At 37.8% G+C, this 23813-nt stretch overlaps 1 protein-coding gene, 1 long non-coding RNA gene and 1 pseudogene across 3 annotated transcripts; all 3 read right to left on the bottom strand.

Moving 5' to 3' along the window:
- Window positions 1–377: 377 nt before the first annotated feature.
- On the bottom strand, window positions 378–1062 carry LOC126629431 (uncharacterized; annotated as a pseudogene).
- Window positions 1063–5378: 4316 nt separating this feature from the next.
- Window positions 5379–7750, bottom strand: LOC126626525 (uncharacterized). Of its 2 annotated transcripts, XR_007624715.1 has the most exons (4): window positions 7029–7750; window positions 6815–6928; window positions 6475–6541; window positions 5379–5632 (listed from the first exon to the last, which is right to left on the bottom strand). It is a non-coding gene; the product is annotated as an uncharacterized LOC126626525 (long non-coding RNA). The 2 variants fall into 2 exon arrangements; XR_007624714.1 differs by having other exon boundaries at window positions 6815–7750.
- Window positions 7751–18579: 10829 nt separating this feature from the next.
- LOC126631090 (U-box domain-containing protein 28-like) lies at window positions 18580–20058 on the bottom strand. The gene has a single exon (XM_050301258.1). The coding sequence runs from the start codon at window positions 19929–19931 to the stop codon at window positions 18657–18659; it is 1275 nt and encodes a 424-aa protein (XP_050157215.1). The 5' UTR covers window positions 19932–20058; the 3' UTR covers window positions 18580–18656.
- Window positions 20059–23813: the final 3755 nt, after the last annotated feature.

Here is a 23813-nt window from a genome sequence, read left to right as displayed (position 1 = left end):
TTAACCCTCTCGTCCTCCAATATATTAATATTTTAATGAACAGTACAGGGCCATATTTGCCTCCATCTCCAACCGAGGGTCAAAGGGTCATAGGGCTCGTTTTAGCCCTGTCACAAAAAACCGTCTCCAACCGAGGGCCAAAGGGCCATAGGGCCAAACATAATTTATTATTTAAACTTAAAAACTACAACAACTTAAATTTAAAAACAACAACTTAAATTTAAAAACTACAACTTATATTTAAAAACTACAACTTAAATTTAAAGACGACAAATTAAATTTAAAAACTACAAATTAAATTTAAAACTACAAATTAAATTTAAAAACAACATTAACTTAAATTTAAAAACTACAATAACTTAAATTTAATATCCATAATCAACATCATCTTCATCATCCACCATTGTAGGAGTATAGTCAGAGGTAAACAACTGCCGCCAAGTCATAATTTCCTTTTTTTTCCTATCAAAATAGGCCTTACTCATTGGAGTATAATTCGAAGTGTTCATTTCCATATTCTTATCATCCATCTCTTCTTGTATTTGTTTGGCCCGTTCTTCATGCCTACACTTCCTTTCTTCTGCCTCAAGGGCATTTTGCTCCGCCATTAATCGCAATGAGGCCGCCACTTCATGTTGGGCGGTGTAATCATCATTTGCCTTGCCCTTTTCCTTCAACCTTCACGCCTTGTTTCGACCCATAGCCCTAGGTATGGAACCTTCACCCGAACATGGATTTTCTACCCTTGTTTGTTGAATGGTAGGAGATCCAACTTCATCCATATTTGCAACTGAGGATGCAATTCCAAACACCGGTGTAGGAGCTCTATGTTGAGGTGGATCTTCAAATAACACCCTCCCTTTACAAATTTTCCAACAACTGTGAAACTAAAAGGGTTTTGAGCTGCTCTCCATGTACAATTCCTCCGCTTGGCGTACCTAGAAAAATATAATTACAAAAATTAAAGGAAATTAACTTATGAAATTAAATGTAATATAATTAAATATTTAAAATAAATTGTAAAAACACTTACTTTGTCGTAGTAATTAGCGCCGCTTTCATGTGTACTTGCAGTTGCTAACAATGCTTGATGCCATTTGTTCAAACTTGGCTGAAGATGTTTCTTCCAACTTGAAGAACAACTCTCGTGGTTTCTGATATTCAGTGGAGTGGTGCCTTCATAGAACTCTATGTATTTTTTTGGACACATGATTCTAAACACCATCATTTGTTTGACAATTCCCCCTCACACTATCTTCCAACACCCATCTATAAGCCTTGCAAAGAGCTTCATCATGTTTTCGGGTCTAAGCCCTACCTTTCACTGCAGACGAGGCCATTTGAAAATTATTGAAAAAATTGAAAGATAGATTTTTGAAACATGAAAGAAAATATGAGAATTGAAATGGTGTAGGAATGGTGAAAATTTTGTGAGGAATGGTGAATGAATGGTTTAGGTATTTATAGGGAAAAAATTAGAATTTTTAAGAATTTAAAAAAAAAAATTGACCCAAAAAACCAAAAAAAAAAAAACATTTGAATCAAACGATAACTGGTGTCAGCTAGCCGTTCGATTCAAATTTTTGTTTAAGCATTCCTGTCGGATATAACCAACATGAATAAATTTATATTAAGGGAAAATTAGATTCTCATCCTTCTTTTTGCTACTTCATTGATTAAAATCTTATTCCTTCTCAAATTTTGATAAAGGTCCTTGGGTATTAATAACATCATTAATTATTTCAATAATAAAATATTTTTTTATTTCTAAATACATTCATTTAATGTTAAAAATGTTACAATTAGTATATTTATATTTATGACTAAATTTTTTATCATATATTTTTAGTTTTAGTTTGTACCCATTTTTAATTGTAATTCTTTTTTAACTTGTACCAATTTTATTTTCACTTTTAATTTGTACCCATATATTAATTTCTTTTTGTGCCCATATTTTTTAAAGTTTATTTGTATTTTTACCCATATATTGTTTTTATTTGTACTTTTTATTTTGCTAAATGTACCCATTCATGTAAAACTTTTTAATCTTAAAATGTACTCATTCTTAAATATACCAATTTGTTATATGTAAAATGTACCCTCTTTTTTTATATATAAAATCTATTCAATTTTTTTCTAATCCATTTTTAAACGTATATGGGTACATTCTTTTTTCTTTGATTTTAAAATGTATCCATATCAAGTTTAATTGAAGAAATTTACTAATGTTATTAAGCCTAATATCTTTTTTTTTTTTTTTTTTTTTTTTGTGATTTAGAAGAATGTACCCATGTTTTGATACAATAAATTTTTTGGTTAATTTTGATGAATGTACCCATGTTTATACACACACACAATAGTATATTTATATTTTAATATTTTTAATCCCACAAATTATGGTTTTTTAAATTTAAAATCTAATTTATATAAACAACTAAAATTTCTAATTTTTAATTTTAAAAAATATAGTAACGTACATAGAAATAAATTATCAAATTAATTTCAGGGACCTCGATCAAAAATTAAAAACCAACAAGATTTCAATCAAAGAATATTCATAACTAAGGACCGCATCCAAAGTCTCCCTTATATTAAATATATTCCTGTCAGTTATATCCGACAAGATTGCTGGAATTTCTAGCCAGCCCCAGGCTAGCTGGCTGGCTGTATGCGGCTAGCCCTTTAGCCTTTTCAGATTCGTGGGGCCCACGAGCCCTCTGGCCTAGCCCTCGGTTGGAAACGGTTTTCGGGCTATATTCGACCTTCTGGCCCTCTGGACCCTTCGGTTGGAGATGGCCTAAAAGCCCAAGACCTCCATATGTCCTATCAACAATTAAATCGAGTGCTCTGTTGCAAATAGAGTGTCCCAAAAGAGCCTTATTGTTGTAGTCAGTCTTACACTCATCTTTTTCACTAATTGAGATCTACTTCGATTTCTATGTTCTGAGATTGAAAATTTAGGGATCCAAACGAGCCTGTGAATCTAGGAATCCAAACCACTCAATTTCAATTATACAGCCCCATTAGCCCATTCCATTGGCTCACTTCACAAAAACACAAAAATTTTAACGATCCGGATCTTTTTTCTCTCTCTTGAATGGTCCGGATATCTCGACTGAACACAAAGATCTGTAGTGGATCTCATTCACCCACTTTTATTTATATTGTGAATTAACAAATTTAATAAGGTGGACTAACTGCCACTCAGTACTACTGTCTGATGGTATTCCTCTTCACGTGGAAGTGAGAGGTCTTAGGTTCGAATCTCGTGGATGGCGAATTCGATACCAAATTAGGCTGCCCATTGTATGGCTTTACCAAACTCTCCCTCCCCTTAGTATAAAAATATCAATGTACTCATAAAAAAAAAAGATGGACAACTTGGTTTTGTATATTTTAAGGGAGTTTTTGTGAAGCTCGATATGTGATGTATTGAAATGATTTAAATGTTTATCTTTTAGGTTTTGATCAAAAGATCATGTCTACCAAATGTCACAGCCCGTCCCGAAATATTATATTTCTAGGCATGAAATTACCTATTTACCCCTGGACGTTTTGTGTAGTTAAGTGAGTTAAGTTTTATTTGGACAAATTCTAAATTTTTCCTAAGTTTTGGAACACTTAGGACCCAAAGTGTTTTCTTTGGTTTTGGTTGGTAACCCATATGGACCACACACACACACACACAAACTCTCCCTCTCTCCCGTGCCTTCTTTCTCTTCTCCCTCTTTGATTTTTCAGAAAATCCGTACAAAACGTACAGACGAACTTTGAAACCAACCATATACGCATGGATCGACGTCAAGAAGGTAAGATTCGAAGTCCTTGCAAATCTCTGAGTTCATATATACCATTTTTGAGACCTGAAACCTTCAAAAACCCTAGTTTCTCACGTGCTTCGATTTAGGTATTGTTCATGCACACATAAATGTGGGGTTTTTAGGAGATTTTAAGCTTCTAGAGATCTTTAGATCATCTCCATGAAGCTCAGAGAAGAAAAACGAGGTGATTTGGACGTCGGGAAGTGGAGATCGACGAGTTCGAAAATGTGGGCGGATTATTGAAGCTTTTCCGGCGAGATCTTGTGAACTTTAGGTTCTAAAATCGGTAAGATTTTGTTCTACTTATTATAAGGATCATTTTGGTTCAATTTTCATGGAAATTGGTTAAGAAATGGAAGAGAAATGAAGGTTTTTCTAATTTCCAGAAACTGGCAACACAGAGGTCACCAGCGCTGGACTTCGGCGAACCAAGGAAGAAGGAGAAGAATATTCCGTCAACTTTGACAGAATATTCTAATGTCGTCAGGTAAAATTAACATATTATGTTACTTTTTAACGGAATATTCCTAACGGCGTCACTGCTACCGTTAATGTGCCAGGCACGTGCCTGCGCATGGGCCGCGCGTCTAGCCGTGCCTTGGCCTGCGCGTGGCGGTGCGTGGGACGTCAGAAAATTTTTCTAAAAATATGAAGATGTTCGTGAGGTTGTGTAGATCACGTTGGTATATTCAAATATCCCATTTGAGCAATGTATGAGAAGTTATTAGCTAGTATTGTTTATGTACTTTAAATTGACGTTTTTATAGTTGTTTCACATATAAGGGAGGCTTATCCCGAGGACGAGCGCAGTCAAGGGCAATTCGGGGGCTACGACCCTTCGACATACCAATGAATGGGCTTTTGGTTTTCAGTATATACTTATATACTTGATATTTTCCCAAAAAATGCGTTTAAATGAAAGTATGCCTTGAAATGCCATGCATATAAATTATGTTCAATATATGAATTAGTATATGATGCATAATATATAATTGTGGTGCTGTGGACACTCAGGTAAGCCCAGGTGAGTTTATGAATTGTAAATGTGAATAACGGTTGTGATTAATTGAAAAGTATAGAGCTCATAAACCTTCACCCCGGTGTTAGTGATTAGCCAGAGATATGACACAGGCCTATATATAATGTCACCTCCCGCACCATATGCTCACATTGGATCCAATTTAGGTGCACATTCTTGTCGTACAGACCATCATAGGTGGTTCCGACTTGTAAGTGACTAGCGAGTTATTGCCCAACTATCATGAGAGCGCAATATTGAGCATCATTATATTACACTCAGTCTTGTCGTACAGACCTTTTTAGTGGTTCTGACTTGTGTGCAGTGTAGTGCTGTATAGGTCATTGTAGTGACTATGGCTAGATTGACTAATGAGCTATGAATTCAGCCGTACAAACCTCTACAGGGGTTCTGGCTAATATGTTATTTTCCATGAATTTATTCTCACCTGAGTTACTTACTCTATTTTATGTTTTGGCATGGCATATTTATAATTATGAAGATGTGAAGCACGATTTGAATTGATATATATATATATATTTATGCATATGTTTATATTCTATTTCTGGGAAAATTATACATGTTTTATGGCGAAGGGTTAGTGACACACCCCGTCCCAAAGGAGGGTATGCTGGCCGTCACGTGAGAGTGATGTAACCATTTACACTGTTCGGAAGCTTTAAAGACATAAATACTAAGGTATAATACCCGAAAGTGAAACCTACGTTTGTGAAATTCTGTCAGAACACTGTTGAAAACCTCGTGGCCACCAAAGCTCTGCTCTATCTCGAACCTGGAGGGGCGAAAAAACAAAGTTGAGTGGGTCAGTAAAACCAATCTTTTCAAGACAAAACATTTCTCAAAACGTTGTAACCCCTCTCCGTAAAACCTGTACTTTTCCAGAAAAATAGCATATGTACAAATATACTTTCATAAATCTCAAAACTCATTTCTTTAACACTTTTCGGAAAAATATGCCATGCCATGCCAAACTATAATATGAATGCATCAATATAAATCAGGTGAAAAATAAATCAACCGGAGACCCTACAATGGTCCTGTACGGCTGAAACTATAGCTCAAAATCTCATCCAGCCGGAGTCACCAACTGTGACCTGTACGGCCCTGCCGGAGTCACCAACTATGACCTGTATGGCGCTACACTGCACATAAGTCGGAACTACCTAAAGTAGTTTGTACGACTATAATGGTGTAATAATACGCTCTAGTGCTTCTCTCATCAATCATCTGTGCACATAATCTAAGGTCACCCACCAGTCGGAACCCCTTTAATGGTCTGTACGACTGGCATGTCGGAACCACCTCTAGTGGTCTGTACGACATCCACCTACTTGGATCCAAGGCGAGAGTGCGGTGTGGTGAATAATATAAGCACTAACACCAAGGGTGCAGGTTATGAGCTTCCAATGCAATTCACATAAAATAAATCGTATGAATAATGTAAAAACTCACTTGTGCGTCAACAGCGTCAATTCACATATATATGCATCAATTATCAATTCAAATATCTCATCGATTGCATGCATGGCATTTTAAAACATATTTTCATATAATTGCATTTTCTGGGAAAAACAATAGTATATAGGTAATACGAAAACAAAACTGCCCACTCACAGATATGTCGAAGGGTCATAGCCCCCGAGCCTCCCTTAACTTTGCTCATCGTCCGCATAAGCCTCGCCTATATGAGAAGTAACCGAAATAACGTTATTTAAGCACATAATCAAAACCTTGGAAATAACTTCTCATACGTTGCTCAATTTGGGTATATGAATATACCACAGTGATCTACTCAACCTCACGAACAACCCCATAATTTTAGAAAAAATTTCTGACCACCCACGCGCCGCCACGTGCCGGCGAGTGCACGGCAAGACGCGCCGCCACGCGTAAGGAACCTTAACGGTAACAGTAACGGCAGTTAGGGAATGTTTCGTTAAAAATTAGCATATACCGTTTAATATAACTGATGCCGTTAGCATATTTCGTCAGACTTGACGGAATATACTCCTCCTTCTTCCTTGGTTCGCCGGAGACCGTGGCCGGTGCCGCTGCAATTCGCCGGTTTCTGGAAATTTTTCCAGGCTTCGTATTTCAGTCAATTCTTAACCATTTTTCATGAAATCTTCACCAAAATGAAGCTTACAACATAAGAAACAAAACTTTACCAAGATTTGGACCTAAAACCTTCGAGAATTTGCCAGAGATCCTTCAATAATTTCGGCCAAACTGTGATGCTTCAATCTCGGTCTCCAGACGTCTAAATCACCTCATTCTTCCTCTCTGAGCTTCGTGGAGAGGTCCTTAAGCTCCCTATGAGCTCCAAATACCTTGAAACCTTCAATTTCCACGAGCACATGAACAGTACCAAATATTGGGTTCTCTGGTTCTACACAATCCCGACGTCCAAACTTCGTGAAAATGGTACTCCGAGCATCATGAGGGTGATCTAAAGCTTCCCATAAGCTCAGAATCAACTGAAACCCCCACGATCGCAAGAGTATAAACAGTGCCTTCTTCGGGGTGCCTGGGTTCTCGGGTTTTCAAAGGTTTCACGTCCAACAATTGGTATGGTTGAGTTCGCGATGACGAAAGAAAGGAGATGGTACTAATCACAAGCTCGATCTGTGCATAAATGGGTTGGTTTGAGGTTCGTCCGTACGTTTGTACGGACGTTGCAGAAAATCGAAAGGGAGAGGAGAGAGAAAAGGTCAACGGGTGGGTTAATGTGTGGTCCGTGTGTGATCCAGCCAACCAAGGCAAAACAACAACAAAAATAATTCAAGTCTAAGTCCCTAATTGGTTCCAAAATATTAGGGACTTAACCTATTTGTCCACATTCACAACTTAAGCCATACAACGCCACAACAAAATTCATTAACCCAAGGGCAAAATCGTCTTTTCACGCCATCAGAAAATAAAATATTCCAATATTTTGGGATGGGCTGTTACAGTTAGAGTGTTAGATAATGAAATGATTTTGAAACCTTTGTTTTTGCCCACTCACATTTTCTGTTTTGCGCCCCTCTAGGTTTTAGGTAGACTTGTTGGTGGCATTGAGGATCTCGGTGGTTCTAACAAAATAAAATAACTGTAGGACATCTTCTGGTACTGTATAACTAGTAATTGTCCTACTGGACTGCACCTAAACTTTCTATACTCTGATTAGGAGTATTTACACTTGTATCTCATTCCTAGCACTTCATGTTTATAAGTGCACATTAGTAGCTTTCGGTTTTTATTTATTCGTATATTTCTTATCTTTATTTCTTCCGCACTGTGCACATGGCTGCGTAACCTTCACGTGACGGCCAACACGCCTTGATCTTGATCAGGGTGTGTCACCAAAAGTCACTTAAATTCAAAATTATCCGTTGGATTAAATTTAGTGTACATTTTCTAGAACTGTATGACCTCAAGTTTAATCTAACGTTGAAATGACTTCGGATTTTGGTGATTTTTTTTTTAAATGATATTTTAGGAAGGCATAAAAGATATATAGTTAGATTGTTAAAGTACATTTCAAAATGAACTCTACAAAAATATGTGTTAAAAATGTGTCTCCGAATCCTAACCCAGTACGTATGCATACACATATGTCTTACGGATTTGGAGTAGTCAAATTTGTATATTTCTCTCCTTTAGCATTTTTCTTTATGGATTGGGATTCCAATCCCTTTCATACCTTTGTGGCCAACTAGCCATCAAGCCAATTTTAATTTATAAAGAAAGCTTAGAATTAGAGTCAGCAAAGCAACCATTTCAGCAATTGCGGTACTTTGTCTGTCTATCTTACTCTGAACTGTAAAGGTAGTCTATTTACTTGCTTCTCTAATTGACTGCATTTGTTAATAGTCTTTGTGCATTCGACTGTCCAATAGCACCTGCACCACACGTATTTTATTCAGCACAGTAGAGAGCTATAAAATACTCTCTGTGCATCCGACTTTGCACTTCTCATTTTTAATAGATTTTCCCTTTGCCTTCTCATAACATGTCTCTAATCCTATTTCTATCTAAAGAGAGTTGAGATTTCATCATATAACTAAATGATAATATTTGAAATAGTTAAACTACTTATAAACGCATGTTAAATACTTTCTTTTTTTAATATAGGATTATACTCTCAACTGTGACGACCCATCCCGAATAAATATATATATTTTATCCCCAAGTATGTAAAGTGACTATAATGCCCTCGAGGCTTAGTGACGTGGATGTACGTATATAGTGTTAAATTAATTTTCTCGCTGACGTAATTAAATTGTACGCGTCATCATGAGTGTGTTGATGCGAGTTGGGGCCGAGTCGGGTTTGTAGTGAAAATGTTATGAAGGAATAAGAAAATTGGGTTGGTTTCTTTTGGTTGGACCCAATTGCATGAACCCTAATCATGCAGCCCAATTAGGGAAACTGACACACCCCGACCTAAATCAAGGTGTGCTGGCCGTCACATGAGGATGACGTAGCCATGTGCGCAGTGCCCAAGTGATAGTGATATGAAAATGTGAGTAAATGAAAACCAAACTAGCTAACTTACACTAGACAAATATATAAGTGCGAGTGAAGGTATTTAAAGAGTAGATACACACATTCATAGCATAGGTAACCTAAGTGCAGTCCAGTAGGCTTAGTATTAATTATACAGGACATGAAAGAAAGAAAGTTCCCACATGAATTGAAGTCTGTCAGAATTGCCGTAGAATCCTCATAAGCCACCAACCCAAACTTCTACCTAGAACCTGGAAGGGCGCAAAACAGAAAACGTGAGTGGGCAAAAACAAAGCTTTTCAAAACCATTTCTCTTTCCAAAAGTAATAACCCCTCATCGTAAAACCCGTATAATTTCCCAGAAAATAATAATACATACGTATATAGAAATCATGATTGAGAGTAGTGAAAACCAAGTATATGCCATGTCAAGTATCTCAACAATGAAATAAGTAAGCCAGGTGGAATAAATCAATGTAAAATGATACGCTAGCCAGAGTCACCTAACGGGACCTATACGGCTGAACCTATAACTCATCTACCAAATCCAGCACACGAGTTGGAACCACCTAATGTGGTATGTACGACAGGATGGGTGTTAATAGGTACGCTCAAGTGCTACGATCACGTGAAGGTTGTGCGAAGTATCGCAAGTCACCTCCGAGTTGGAACCACCTAATGTGGTTTGTACAACAGGCTGGCACCTGCCTTGGATCCAAGGTGAGCGTGTGGTGCAGGAGGTGAACGATCATGTGAAGGCTAGGCTCTGGCCTCGGGCGAAGCACTAACACCGGAGTGCAGGATAATGAGCACTAAATGTATCTCAACATAACCATACACATTGCAATCACTATCATCAATATGTACTCACCTGAAGCTTACCTTTGCATCCGCAGCATCATATAATAATATGCATATCTATACTAATGCATATACTAAAATGCAACGCAATTGACATGGCATTTAAAAAAATGTAAACCCATTTAAAACAATTTCTAGGAAAATACAAAGCATATATATGTATATGTAGAAAACCAAAGCCCCACTCACTGGTATGTAGTAGGGTCGTAACCCCCGAGTCTCACCTGGCTGCGCTCGTCCTTCAAAAATGTCTCACCTATATGTGAAACAACTATTTTAACGTTAATTTTAAGCACATAACCAAAATCGTGTAATAACTTCTCATACGTTGCTCAATTGGGGTCTTTGAATATACCATCGTGGCCTACTCAACACCATGAGCATCTCCATATTATAATTTTCCGACGTCCCACGTGCCAGCCAAGGTATGGCCACAGGCGCTGGCCACGCGTAGCCACGTGCCTGGCACGTTGGACAGAATCTTTAACACCGTTAGAGAATATTCCATTAAATGATAGAATATTTTGTCAAAGTTGACGGAATATTCCTTGTCTTCTCTGATGGCTTCGCCGGAATCCACCGCCGGTCGCCGACTGCGTCGTCGGTTTCTAGAAAAACTTAAAACTTCAATATCTCACTCAAGTCTCAACCAAAATTCATGAATTTTATATGAATTTGAAGCTCTCGAAGATTATTACCTAACCTTACCTATTTGAAGCCTTAAAACCGATGAGAAGTTGTCGGAAAATTCCTCGAAATTCCGGCTAAACTTGGAAACCCATAGTCAAGCTTATTTCGACGTCCAAAGTTAACCAAAACTAGTCTAAAACACCAAAGGAGTTGTGTTGATACCTTTTTGAGTCTCAAAAGCAAGTGAAACCTCGACGATCCCATGGGGGAAACAGGGTACCCCGCCGGAGCTCCTAAGTTCTCGGGTTCTCGTGAACTATTCTTTGTTCCAAAGGTGTCACTAGACTCGTGGAGTTGCAAGGAAGATGATGCTGACCTCCAATCACTTGATCCGTGAGTGTTTGATGGTGTTTGAAGGCTGGAGGGGTCGTATCGTATAAACGGTAAAGTGTTCGAGAAAAAGGGAAAGGGATGGTGAGGTTGTACATGTGTATGTATGTGTGTGTGTGTCCGGATTGGCCAGTTTAAATGGCCTCAAGCCTTAATTGGGCTGCATGATTAAGGTTCATGCAATTAGGTCCAACCAAAAGAAACCAACCCAATTTCCTTATTCCTTCATAACATTTTCACTACAAACCCGACTCGGCCCCAACTCACGTCAACACACTCGTGATGACGCGTACAATTTAATTACGTCAGCAAGAAAATTAATTTAACACTATATACATACATCCACGTCACTAAGCCTCAAGGGCATTATCGTCACTTTACATACTCGGGGATAAAATATAAATATTTATTCGGGACAGGTCATCACATCAACACCCTTTCGTTTCTCGATGTCGAACTATACTATGTTCTCACCAAACCAAAAATAAATAAATGTTGGTACTATTGTGGACAGTGGCAAAGCTATAGAGGGTCTGGGAGGGGTGGCAACCCCTCCACTCGCCGGAAATCAAGCCTAGAAGCAATGGTCCGCCCCTCTAGTGTCGTCGGAAAACCTGCAAGGTGAAGCCATGGCTACTGTAGGCTACATATCTGTGCAGTGGCCATGTTTTATTACAAGCAATCCCACAAACAAGACAAGTCATTTGCCTTGGAAAAACAAAAATAATAGACGCCTAACAGCGTCGTTTTGGGCATTAAAAATATAAAAAAAAAACACACAAAAGGGGGACCACTCATCCCCATTATCTCTCACACATTCACTTCCCTACCTCCCACCCCACTGTCGTACCTTCTGCCTTTTTGTAATTTAAATTATTAATTCATAATTTAACATAAACATTTGCTTAATTGGCATTCTTTATAAGAATTACAGCGTAATATACATATTAATTATTGATATGAATCATTGATTATTGATGAATAAGTGGATATGTTTGTTCCTGCTTGGAATTTAAAGAATTGAATCTTGATGCATATTTTTACATGATTTTTATTGCAATTTGATCTTTGATTTAGACTAGCTTTTCACCAAATCCTTTGTTTTTCTTGCTAATCTCATTGTGGGAGTCAGAATGGTCCTCAAAATCGTAGATTTTAAGGCAAAATTTAGCTGCCATTATTCGAAAGAGTTCAAATTTTGTTAAAATTTGATGCTTGAAAGGAGTTGATGCATCAACTATTGGTTAAAGTTGTAGTTTTTTTACCTTGAAAGGAAAAGTTAATAAGGTTCACTGTTTTCACATTTGGCATATCACACTAGAGTTGCTTGTATCAAATATAGGCTTCGTTTAGATTCTAGGATGGGATTTGAATGGACAAACATGTAAATTCAGTCATCTAAACCAAATGAGGCCATATAGTATTATGATCAAAGAGATGGGCATCACTGCAATGCCCCCTTCACTTAAAGCTATCAATGAGTAGCAAATTTACGGCATAAAATCTCGTTGACAACAATTGTAACTTATTTGTCTTGATAAATACATGAACGAATTTAATGTTGTCTACTATATAGAAGAATGTGGTTGTCTAAATTTAGTTTGGAACCTTTCTCTTTAAAATTTCGCCCCCTACCCCCGGCGACAATTCATGGTTTTGCCACTGATTGTGGATAGCATGGTAAAAGAAGAGGGATGCCATGGTGTAAATGCATATGTGGGTGAAATAGTATAAGCTACTTTTATCACAAAATTTTGAAATGTCTTATCCATGTAAACTCGTTGGCGTGTTGGAGCCTTGGCATTAAATGCTATATGTACATTTTTATATAAAGAGATGTACTGTATGATTGAATCGAACTCAAGCTGCAGTAATATCATATCCCTGCCTTCTGTCAACGTTACTGTCTTTTTTTACCCCATTTCCACAATTATCAGTCGAGATATTCAGAAAGAGATTCCGACACTCACACCAACTGGTATTCATAATTTGTTTCAATCGTTATATTAGTTTATTTTCTTCGCTTCTAAATGCTTCAGGTAGCCATTTAGTATTATAATTTTGTAGTGTTATTCTTCACTTGTAAGTGAAATATTTTGAGTTTGATCATCGTCAAAGATGAATTTGTAACACATTATTGTAGTCCATTGTGAGGCTAAGCTCATCATTCTTCCCCTTAATTGTAAATAATATTGTTTGTTAAAAAAAATAAAAAAATTGCTCTGGGTCAGTGTTCTCTCAACATTTCTTAATCTCCAGTTATGGGCGTACATTTTACCCTGCGGAATGCGGATAGGTTTTCTTTTACTGTAATTTGTATGGCAACTCACAATCATGTACACCACTTGGAGTCTTGGGCTCTGCGACTATGCAAATGAAGATACCAGTGGCTAATGCGGTGAACTTTGAAAATTATATTAATTTACATATAATTTAATTTTTGCTACATAGCTGCACAATACCATATTATTGTTAATTAGAATTCAGGGTTTATTGGAAAGAAATTCCACACTAGAATCGAATAACAAAACTCAAAATAGTACACCTCCTGTCTTACAAAACTCAATGCTAAAACAATAATAGGTTTTGTGTTACTATTAATCCTGTAATTTGTGAGAACAGTGTCTAACATACCGAAACAATATTTATGCCATTCCTATTAAAAAATAAAACAATGTAGGAAACAAATATAGAATCCTAGTTCAATTTTGAGTGTAAATTTGAGTATTCATACAAAGTTCTCAAACCAGTTGGAATAATTTAAACCTTTTATGTCACGCTTCGGAACCAAGGAAAATTTGCTTACCTAGTGTGGGATTACTCCAAAGTAATGGGCTTGAACTTTGGTGCTCCCAAGTAAACTAAAGTCTCTATTATCGAAGAGTTTTCATGAGCCTTGTAGACCTTCTGGGTCATGTGAGCTTGGTAGGTGCTGGGTTTAAAAGAGTGTACTTGGCATGGCATGATACATTTCCTTGTTTGTTGGAATGGTATGAGAATTTATTTATTTTTATTTTTTAAAACAAATAATATTATCTACACTAAAGGGGAGAGGATGAACTTAGCCTCACAATGGGCTAACAATAATGTGGTTCAAATTCACCTTTGGTGAAAATTGAACCTAAGACCTCTTACTTATAAGTAAAAATGAATACCACTATACTGTAGTACTAAATGTATTTAAAAACTTGCTTATTATTGATTTTCCAATAAATGCGCAAAATATATTGAGAGTGACACAAGATCGTACGACCGTGAAATTTTTGAGCCCTAACACCTTCATACAAAGGTTAATACAACTATTTCTGCTCACTTTACAGTGGAGGAAACTGGCATTTGGGGAGGGGAAGCTCAATTCTGATGGGGCATGGAGCTCTAGTCCAAAGTAGGGTGCTTTCCGTTGGGTTGTGAGATCATTCGCAAGTGTATTTTTATGTGTAGGTGGAGCGGGAGGGTGCGACTGCGTTAGTGTAGAAAATCTGTTTAGGATTTTTCTGGGCTAGGTTTTGTAAATTCATGTGGGTTTAAGATTACTTGTACCTTATATCAGTTGACTAGTAAATATTTGTAATAGTGATATCAATGAAATCACGGAATTATAATTTGGCTTCTCAACTAAGGACCGTTGTGGTCAAATTTGCTTCAAGATAATGCAATAAAACTACTCATTGGGTTGCTGTGCACGCAGCTAAGCAACACGAATGTTTTTGTGGGATAGGTTTTTGAGTCATCATGACTTGAAAAACAGTGTTTTGAATAAGACTTCGTTATTTTTACTAGAAGAGCTGTACAGATACATATAGACTTTGGATCCAGTGTGTAGAGCCTACAATTAAGCTATACTTTGAATCCATTGAATATGTTCATGCATAAATTATATTTACGTTGTATATAGAATAGGAAATTACAAGGCTCATTGCTTTTGAACCCAATATCTCAACACTCCTGTTCAAGTTGGTGCATAGATGTCGCACATGCTCAACTTACCCAAAAACTTTAAGAACACTTGATTTGAAACCACTTTGTTGAGGATGTTGGCCAACTGATTCTCTGGTCGAATCTTAGGCAACTCCGGAATTTTCTTATCTAACTTCTCTTTATAAAGAATATACAATCATGTTGAACCGGATTATGGGCACTATCACATGCTGCTTTATTCTCACAATGTAATCGCATTTGTTGTCTAGGCAGATAGCCAAATCCCTCAAGAGAAATCCTAGCCATAATATTTACAAACTCTAAGTGCTATCCCTCTATATTCGGCTTCTACAATTGATCGCGCGATAACATTCTTCTTCTTGCTCCTCTGTGTAACGAGATTACCACCCACGAAAGTGAAGCCTGAAGTAAATCGCCCGTCATCTATTGCTTTGGCCCAATTATTATCATTATATGCATGAACACTTCAATGATCTACATTTTTAGTGAAGAAAATTCCCTTTCTAGGAGCAGACATCAAATACCTCAAAATTCGAATTACTGAATTCATATGTTGCTCTCCAGGCTTATGCATGAACTGGCTGACAATACTCAATGCATAGGTGAGGTCTTGCCTTGTATGTGTTATGTACATCAATCTTCCGATGATCCCTTTATCAATCAGTACACGATTAGGATCAACAGATAATTTCAAACCAACAACATCCACCCAAGGTAGTGACCTTGGGTGGACCATAAACATCAGAATGTATGAGCAACTCATATTCAAATTTGATTGGAAAAAATCACAACAGCTTTTTTCAAGTTCAGAAACATCACAACAGAAATTAGAAACATCAAACCTCGCAAATAAACTGGTGTTGAAATTGAATATGCACAAGGCCATAGATGGTGGATGCATAAATTCAAGCAAGCTGTGAAACAGAGAACAACCGTGGGCAAGCCTAAGATCCAAAGAGGGGTGTGCGTCGGCCAAAGGTTCTCCAACGATCAAGTTAGTAAGTGTAGGACCATGATTTTCTAGGGCGGAGTAAGTCTGATCAGAATATAGTTACCTCAGAAATTTGGTTATGGAGTCACCAACTCTTAGTAAAGCTGTATTAGAAGGAGTAGCAGTGCCACCATCACTTTACTCTGGGACACTAGGCGGAGTCCTAACAACTCCTCTGGATAGCCTAGGGATTGGTGTGCGCCACAAGTAATCAAAACTCCTAAGAGAATATCTAGAAGTACACAATCAAATCCTATAAGTTTTGGAGTTCCTACGACCTAGGGATTGGTGTGCGTCGCAAGTAATCAAAACTCCTAAGAGAGTGCAATATCTACTTCTAAATATCCTCTAGGATTCTCCCAGCTTAGAACAAGGATTCTATCCTACAAATGTTTCTTTCCCACGGTATAAATACACCCACCTAGGGTTCATCTATAGTAACGAAATCTAAACACTTGAATTCTCTCACCCAGTGCTTCAGTCCAAAATCATTCACTAACTTGACTGTCGAATAACCTATAGCCGACACATAACCCTTCCCCCCTTCCAAGTCTCAGGCTGGCTCATGGTTGTTTACTGTTTTGCATGTTGCTTAGGTTTACTCGAATTTGCACTTGACCACCACTTGTGGAGGTGCACGAATTTGGTTCCAACAGTAAGCTGTTTTAGACTCAAGCAAAGCGTAAGGGAATTAGAGTACAAAGATTGCACTACCAGAGATGAATCCTAGATAAGTGTATTTATACGGTAAGGATAGAACATTTTAGGATATAATCCTTTTTCTAAACCGGAAGAATCTTAGAGGATATCTAGAAGTAGATATTGCACCTTTTTAGGAGTTATGATTACTTGCAGCGCATGCTAATTTCTAGATTGAAAGAACTCAAAGACTTGTGAGGAATATGTTTGTGTCTATATCTGGATCAGATCTGGTGGAACAAGCATGGCCATTCCAACGGAGTCGCTCGGACATTGCCTATTGCCCCAGAACATAATAATGGTGCACCGCTTCTCTGTCTAATCTAGCTCCGCTCGAAGATGGTGAGCCTATGATTGGACTTCTGAGGTATCAGTATTCGAATTAGCCTTACTCTGGCTTAAGAAAATCATGGTCCCATAACTAGGAAATAATCTCTTAAGATACTCGAAATAAGCATCCCTAAAACCAAATGTTAGATTTTCTATTCTTCCCCTCATATTTGTCCACTATTAAAGCTTAATGCAACTTGCTCAAACTATTTAGCACCAAATCGTAGTAATAGAGCTTCCCTTGCCTAACACCACAACCAATCGTTTGCCTTATTTGGATGTCCTTAAACACGCAAAATTCAGTTCAAAAAATTACAACACCAGATAAGGAAATGGATATTTGGACAATTGACTAAAGATTATACTCCAAATATGGAACAACTAAAACAGAAGCTAGGGCAGGAGTACCATTGGTGGTGAAAACAAACTTTTTTTTAGGATAGTTTAAGGGGTGAGACTTGTATAGAATCAAATATCATATAATTTGTAGCACCCAAATCAATTATCCATAAACTATTAGAAACATATGCAAACATATTTAAAACCTTAACACCATTACCTGCAATGGCTACGAATGCTAGGCATTCCCAAGTGATCACCTTTTTAAATGGACTTGTCAGCACCACCAGTATTTTTTTCGGAAGAGGATCCTCTCCGGATTTATTTTGAGGATCCCACATTCTAGCCGTTCATCGTACATCGAACGGTCAGTATTCGTCAGGTACTATTTGTGCTTAATTTTAAATAAAAAAATGGTCAAATGATTTATGATCTCACGATGCACGATGAATGACTAAGATGTGAAGATCTCTAGAATCTCCACAATTTGGATCCAAATCCATTTTTTTTCGCCTGCTGTTTTTGGAGGACCCATTTTGGGCCACCACGGCTGAAGCTTAAGAATTTTCAGGCTTACTCTATATGAAGATTTGGTGTCGCTATCTCCCATTAGGAACTATTGGGATTTTGTGGCGGTGGTTTGATGGGTCGGATAAGTATTTTCGTTCAAGCCCTTGTAGCACCGAGTCAGGAGTGCAGCGAGACTCCGATACTTATATTAAAAAAACGTTACACAGATACACTTTGCATCCATTGTAAAGATCCAACAATTAAGCTCTACTTTTGGATCCATTAAATCTGTTTACACCTATTGTACATCTACATTGTATCTGGAATAGAAAAGATCATAAACATAATTACAGAGATGGTTGACTACGTACCCAATACCACAACATCACGTCTCTTCAATTTCCTTACCGATGATGTCAATGTACTCGTATACTCTACCATCACTTGTACGAACCATTCATGATAATAACCCTCCAGTATATTAACGTCCACAATGAAATAAAATGTTGATAAAAAAACAAAAAACAAAAAACAGAAACTGAAATAAAACGAATTTCTCCTTTGTATTGGACTAACAAAATTTGTGTCATTTACAATATCATTCGTCTCCCAAATCTCAGAAGGGCATGATATGAGTGGTCTTAGTATCATAACAAGAAATAACCGATTTCGAATTCACACGAAAAATCTTGAGCAAATCGGCACACATTTGCCGAACAGCCGGCGAGCAATTGCTTTGCATCAGCAGCAATATCTTGGTCAACCCATTCGCCCTCCCCACCGCCTCTTGCGCTGCCCTCTCCTTAAACAAATAGCACACGCTCCATAGTATCGTCACCGCGTGCTCCGCCGCCGCACTCGACACCTTCAGCAGCCTCTGCACGATCCCCGACACGCACTTGCCGTCCTCGCATATCTTTCCCCGCCCCTCTTTCACCGACGACACCGTTTCCAGCAACTTCAACGCCTCCTCCACCGTCGCCGTCGTGGAATTCGGATCCCACAGCAACTTGGACAGCAGCTTCACTGCTCCTAAATGGACCAATCTAACCTTCACTCGCTTCGGGGTCGACAGGGCGATCAAGCAAGAGAGACTCGCTTCAATGACCGTCGGATCCTTTTCCGGAGCCGTGGACTTCAGCAGCTGGGGTAAAAGCCCTTCTTTCTCGGCTATCAGGATCTTCGCTTCCGCGTTTACCGATATTGATTCCAAAACCCCAGCCGATGCGATTCGAGAATCCACACTTCCATGTTGTGCAATAAGGAGCAGAGAAGCCAAGCAATCCTGACCGCTCTTTTTTAGCATCCATCTCGACAGCTCCTCCCGGTCTTGTATTTTGTCCTTCACCAGATCAAGGATTCTCACAACTTGTTCGAGGGCGCCGATGTTTTTGTCTTCGGCATTGCCGCTGCCACCGAGAAACTCGACGAGGACTTGGATGAAACCATCTCTTTCGGCGAGGATTTTGCGGTTGTCGTCGGACTCTCTTGCGAACTGGGCAATCTTGGAAAGGGAATCGAAGGAGGAAGATGGTTCGGTATAGGCGTCCAAGCGGTGGATTAGGTGGCGGATCTGGTCCTTGGGCAGTGGTGGTTGGAAGGGTGAAGAGGGTGGCGAGGAGGAGGTGGAGTTGCGCGGGGGGAGGCGGAAGGAGTCAGACCAGATCTGGATGAGGCGATGCAAGTTGCGGTTGGGGAGCAAGTCTTTGGTGTGGAGGAGTTGCATGGTGGCGGGGCAGGTGTTGTTGCCGTCGTCGAGCCAGCGCTGGATGCTGGAGCGGTCGTAGGTGACGCCGGTGCAGAGGCTAACAGGGGATTTCATGATGTCGAGCGATATCGGACACCGGAAGAAGCTCGGCACCGCGACGTAGAGGTCGTCGTCCCTCACCATCTCCGTCGTCGGTCTCTGTATACCTCTCTTTCGGAATTTTGGGTGGCGAGAGAATAAAAAGAAACAGAGAAAGGGAGGATGGACAAGACAAGAGAGGTGTGGGTTTAAACAAGACAAGAGAGAGAAAGGAAGAAAGAGAGTAGGGGAGTCAAAGGTACGCTGATGTCAGCCATTTTACTTTACTCCCGATTTTATGTTTTTATAATTAAAAAAATATTCTCTCATCTCTTGCTCTCTCCATCAAACTTGAGGCTTTGGTCAAATGAGGGGTTATTTACTTTGTTCAGAGTTGCAGTCTGCAGTCTGTGGGGCTCTTCCTGTTTATTGCAAGAAATATTAATTTGCACTCAAAAGTTCACTGTTTCTAAGCATTTTGGTCTAATAAGGCATTATGTGTAGGTTTTTTCCTCATGAAATTATGTTATTGAAGCATCTGCTTAACATGCGGCGAATAAGTTTATGCATTTTGCTTTTGTGTCTGCGACTGTATTTAATTAGTAGTATTTTCATTTATAAGTTAGAGATTTTAAGTACAATTTTCGTTAAAGACGAATTTAAATAACATTATAATTGTCAAAGATTAATTTGTATCACATTATTGATAGCTCATTATGAAGCTAAGTCTAACTCATTCCCCTTAGTACAGATAATATTGTTTTTAAAAAAATAAAAAAATAAAAAGTAATAATACTATCATAAAAATAAAGGCAAACTAATGAAAATGATTTGAAAACTTTGAGTTTTAACGATAAGAACAAAATAAAGGATAAAATGAATAGTACCAGGATTGACTTTTTAGTATAAAAATGTGGTTTTTTTATTAAAGTGAACAGTATCGTGGACTTTTCGTTAAAACTCCCGAAAAATAATGGTAGAAAGACTAAATTTTTTTAAATCAAATGATGTATCACCAATAAAAAATAAGTACGTTAATCAATATTTAAGTAATAATTCAATCATCAATATCTACATTATTTAGTTTACAATATTTGATTTAGAAATTTAATTTCTCTGACATTAACATAAAAAAATACACAACGATGACATATAAAAGTTAGGAAAATTATATTCACACATCCCAAATTATTTTGCTTATACATTTTTTATTTTTTATTATTTTTCTATCAAGTGTTAATAAATAATAATTTATAAAAAAAATTAAAAAATTGTGATAGAAATAATTTGAGGCGTGCAAGCATAATCTCTCTATAATTATGCCCTTCTAATTGCCCTCTATCTTGCACAATCTGCCCATCTCAGTAAGGATGATTAGGATTAAGGAGGGTTAGGATGTGAGGAAGTCCTGTGAGGAATGTAGGATAACATAGCTACTACACGTGGGATGGAGTGCGTTTTAATTAACTTGCGTATAATGGGGAGGAGAACGTGGGGTGTGGAATGTGGGGACCACGGAGCAATAGCAACGAGGTGGTGCGGTAAAGGCCCACTGGGGGTTCGGTTGGTCGGTCTTATTGGGTATTACATCATCATCAACTTCTTGGACTCCTACCCTTCCCACCTTCTGTTTTTTTACTTCTATTTGAACAATTATGATTAAATCACGTTAATATATTATAGAAATTTTTATATAAAAAAGATAAATAAAAAATATAAAAAAAGTATGAGAGAAGAGAAAAAAGACAAGAGAACTAAAATAGGAGAGAATCTTACTCAGTTGGGAGAGAATTGAGATTTGATACTTCATAGGCTAGAGAGAGAAAGGATGAAAATGACATTTTGCTTTGAACTTGTGGCCTTAATTTCTTGAGTTTTACGGCTTGGTAGTTTCGCGATCCAATCAATACCATTGAACAAAATATTCAGCAAACCCCCCCCCCTCGGGCGGCGCCCAATTCCTTACTTCTTTTGTTTTTTGATCATTCCACTATGATATTATTTTTTTTAAACACAAACAAAAATTACATGTTTTGGCTGACATGATTTAATTTAGTACTTTACTTTTAATTAACTAAAATTATATTGATGACAAGTTAATTATATATCAACAATACAACGATGAGATATTAATGGCATACTAAAAATTGATCATTTCAGCAACATTTAATTTTAGATCATTTCAGCCAGAGACTTCAAATTTTACAATGAAAATTCACGATTACAATTTACATCCAGTACCTGTATAAGTAAAGAGAAAAGTCGATTTCGCTTCAAAGAGCATAAACCGAATTCGAGTGTAATAGTTAGAGAGGTCAATACTAGTAGTTAGCTCCTCTAAAAAGTTTGCCTCAATAAGCCACTTGATGTATTCAATAATGGCATGAATGCTTCACAATGAACAATTTTTATCAATAATTGAATTAATAAACTTAAAGTTCCCTTTTCACATACATATGACTAAAACTATTGTGTGGGGCCATGATTTGCCAGGGTCGGAGTAATGCTGATTCGGGTACTGTCACTTTAGAAGTCCGATGATGGACTCACCAGCTCCGGGCACATCTGTATCAAATGGAGCAAGGTTCCACCATCACTCTACTCGGGGGTACTAGGTGGAGTCCTAATGACTCCGCTGGATGACCATGCTTGTTCCGCAAGACACGGGAACAGGTCCGAATATAAACATAATCATGTCCTATAACTCCAAAAAGGATGCAACATCTACTTACTAGATATCCTCTAGGATTCTATTAGCTTAGAATGAGGATTCTATCATAAAAAGGTATATCTTCCAAGGTATAAATACACCCCTCTAGGGTTCATTTTTGGTAACGTAATCTATTCACTTGAATTCTCTTACCTACTGCTTGAGTTCAAACCATTCACTAACTTGATCGTAGGAGAGCCTTTAGCCGGCACACCCCCAAGCCTAAGGTTTGCTTACGGCTATTCCACTGTTTTGCAAGTTGCTCAGGATTACACATATTTCTACTCAACCACTGCAAACGGAGGTTCGCAGATTTGGTTCCACCAATTCGTGCTTTCATTGAGAGAAAACATATGTTCCTCTCGACCAAACCACTCAACCACCAAACATGTCAACCGAAGAAAGTTCAGTCAACGCCAATGTTAATTCGTCTGGTAAATGATGCCTACCCTTTGATGCACCCATTATCCCTAGGGCAAGAAGCCCGTTGCCTTCAACTACTACAGCAACACTTGGAGCCAACAACGGCCACCCCTAGGGAAGGAGGAGATCCAATCAGAAGACCTCCCCATTCTATGGATCATATATGGGAAACTCTAACCAATATCAACACTTCTGTCAAAAGAAAAGAAGAACCTGACAACCACTCATGCTGAGAGTCATTCCAACTTCGTGGACATATAAAAACGAATGAAGAACCTGAAGAACTTGAGCAGGACAACGCCTCCTACCCAAATCCCTGTCCTAGGATTTTGGAAGCACAAGCACCATAACTCCAGAAGGTGACCCCATAGCAAACCCCAGAAGAAATCCCACTGACCCCATATCATCTCCAATCGTAGAACAAAAGATTCAGCAACTTGGCAAACCCTCCTTATTCCTTATTTCTTTTGCTTTTTGATCCTTCCACTATGATATTCCATTTTTTAAACGCCAACAAAAATCATAGGTTTTGGCTGAAATGATAGTAGAAAAGCATAGAAAAGTAGAAGCAGGGTCTATCATGCTTATAAAAAAGTAATTTTTCCAAAGCATATTAATCAGAGTCCATTTAATTAAATTTTTAGATGATAAATATACCCCACATATTTTACAAAATTACAATCTTTGCCCCTACATTTTTCTCTTTAACAATTATTATTTCACATTAAATACCATATCATTTTTAGTCATTTAACATGTTCACATCCATTTACATAAAATTTGACCAAATACTCAGACATTGGTTTTTTTTTATTCTTTAGTTTTTTTTATAAAGCACTTTTACTGAAAAAAAG

This window comes from Malus sylvestris, chromosome 1 (assembly GCF_916048215.2).
Source record: "Malus sylvestris chromosome 1, drMalSylv7.2, whole genome shotgun sequence".
Classification (NCBI taxonomy): Eukaryota; Viridiplantae; Streptophyta; class Magnoliopsida; order Rosales; family Rosaceae; genus Malus; species Malus sylvestris.
Note: the sequence above shows the minus strand (reverse complement) of the source record. Positions and strands in the feature narration are given on the sequence as shown.

Excerpts from the sequence above, each read along its gene's own strand:
- LOC126631090 (XM_050301258.1), bottom strand. The coding sequence starts at position 19,931 with ATGGTGAGGGACGACGACCTCTACGTCGCGGTGCCGAGCTTCTTCCGG.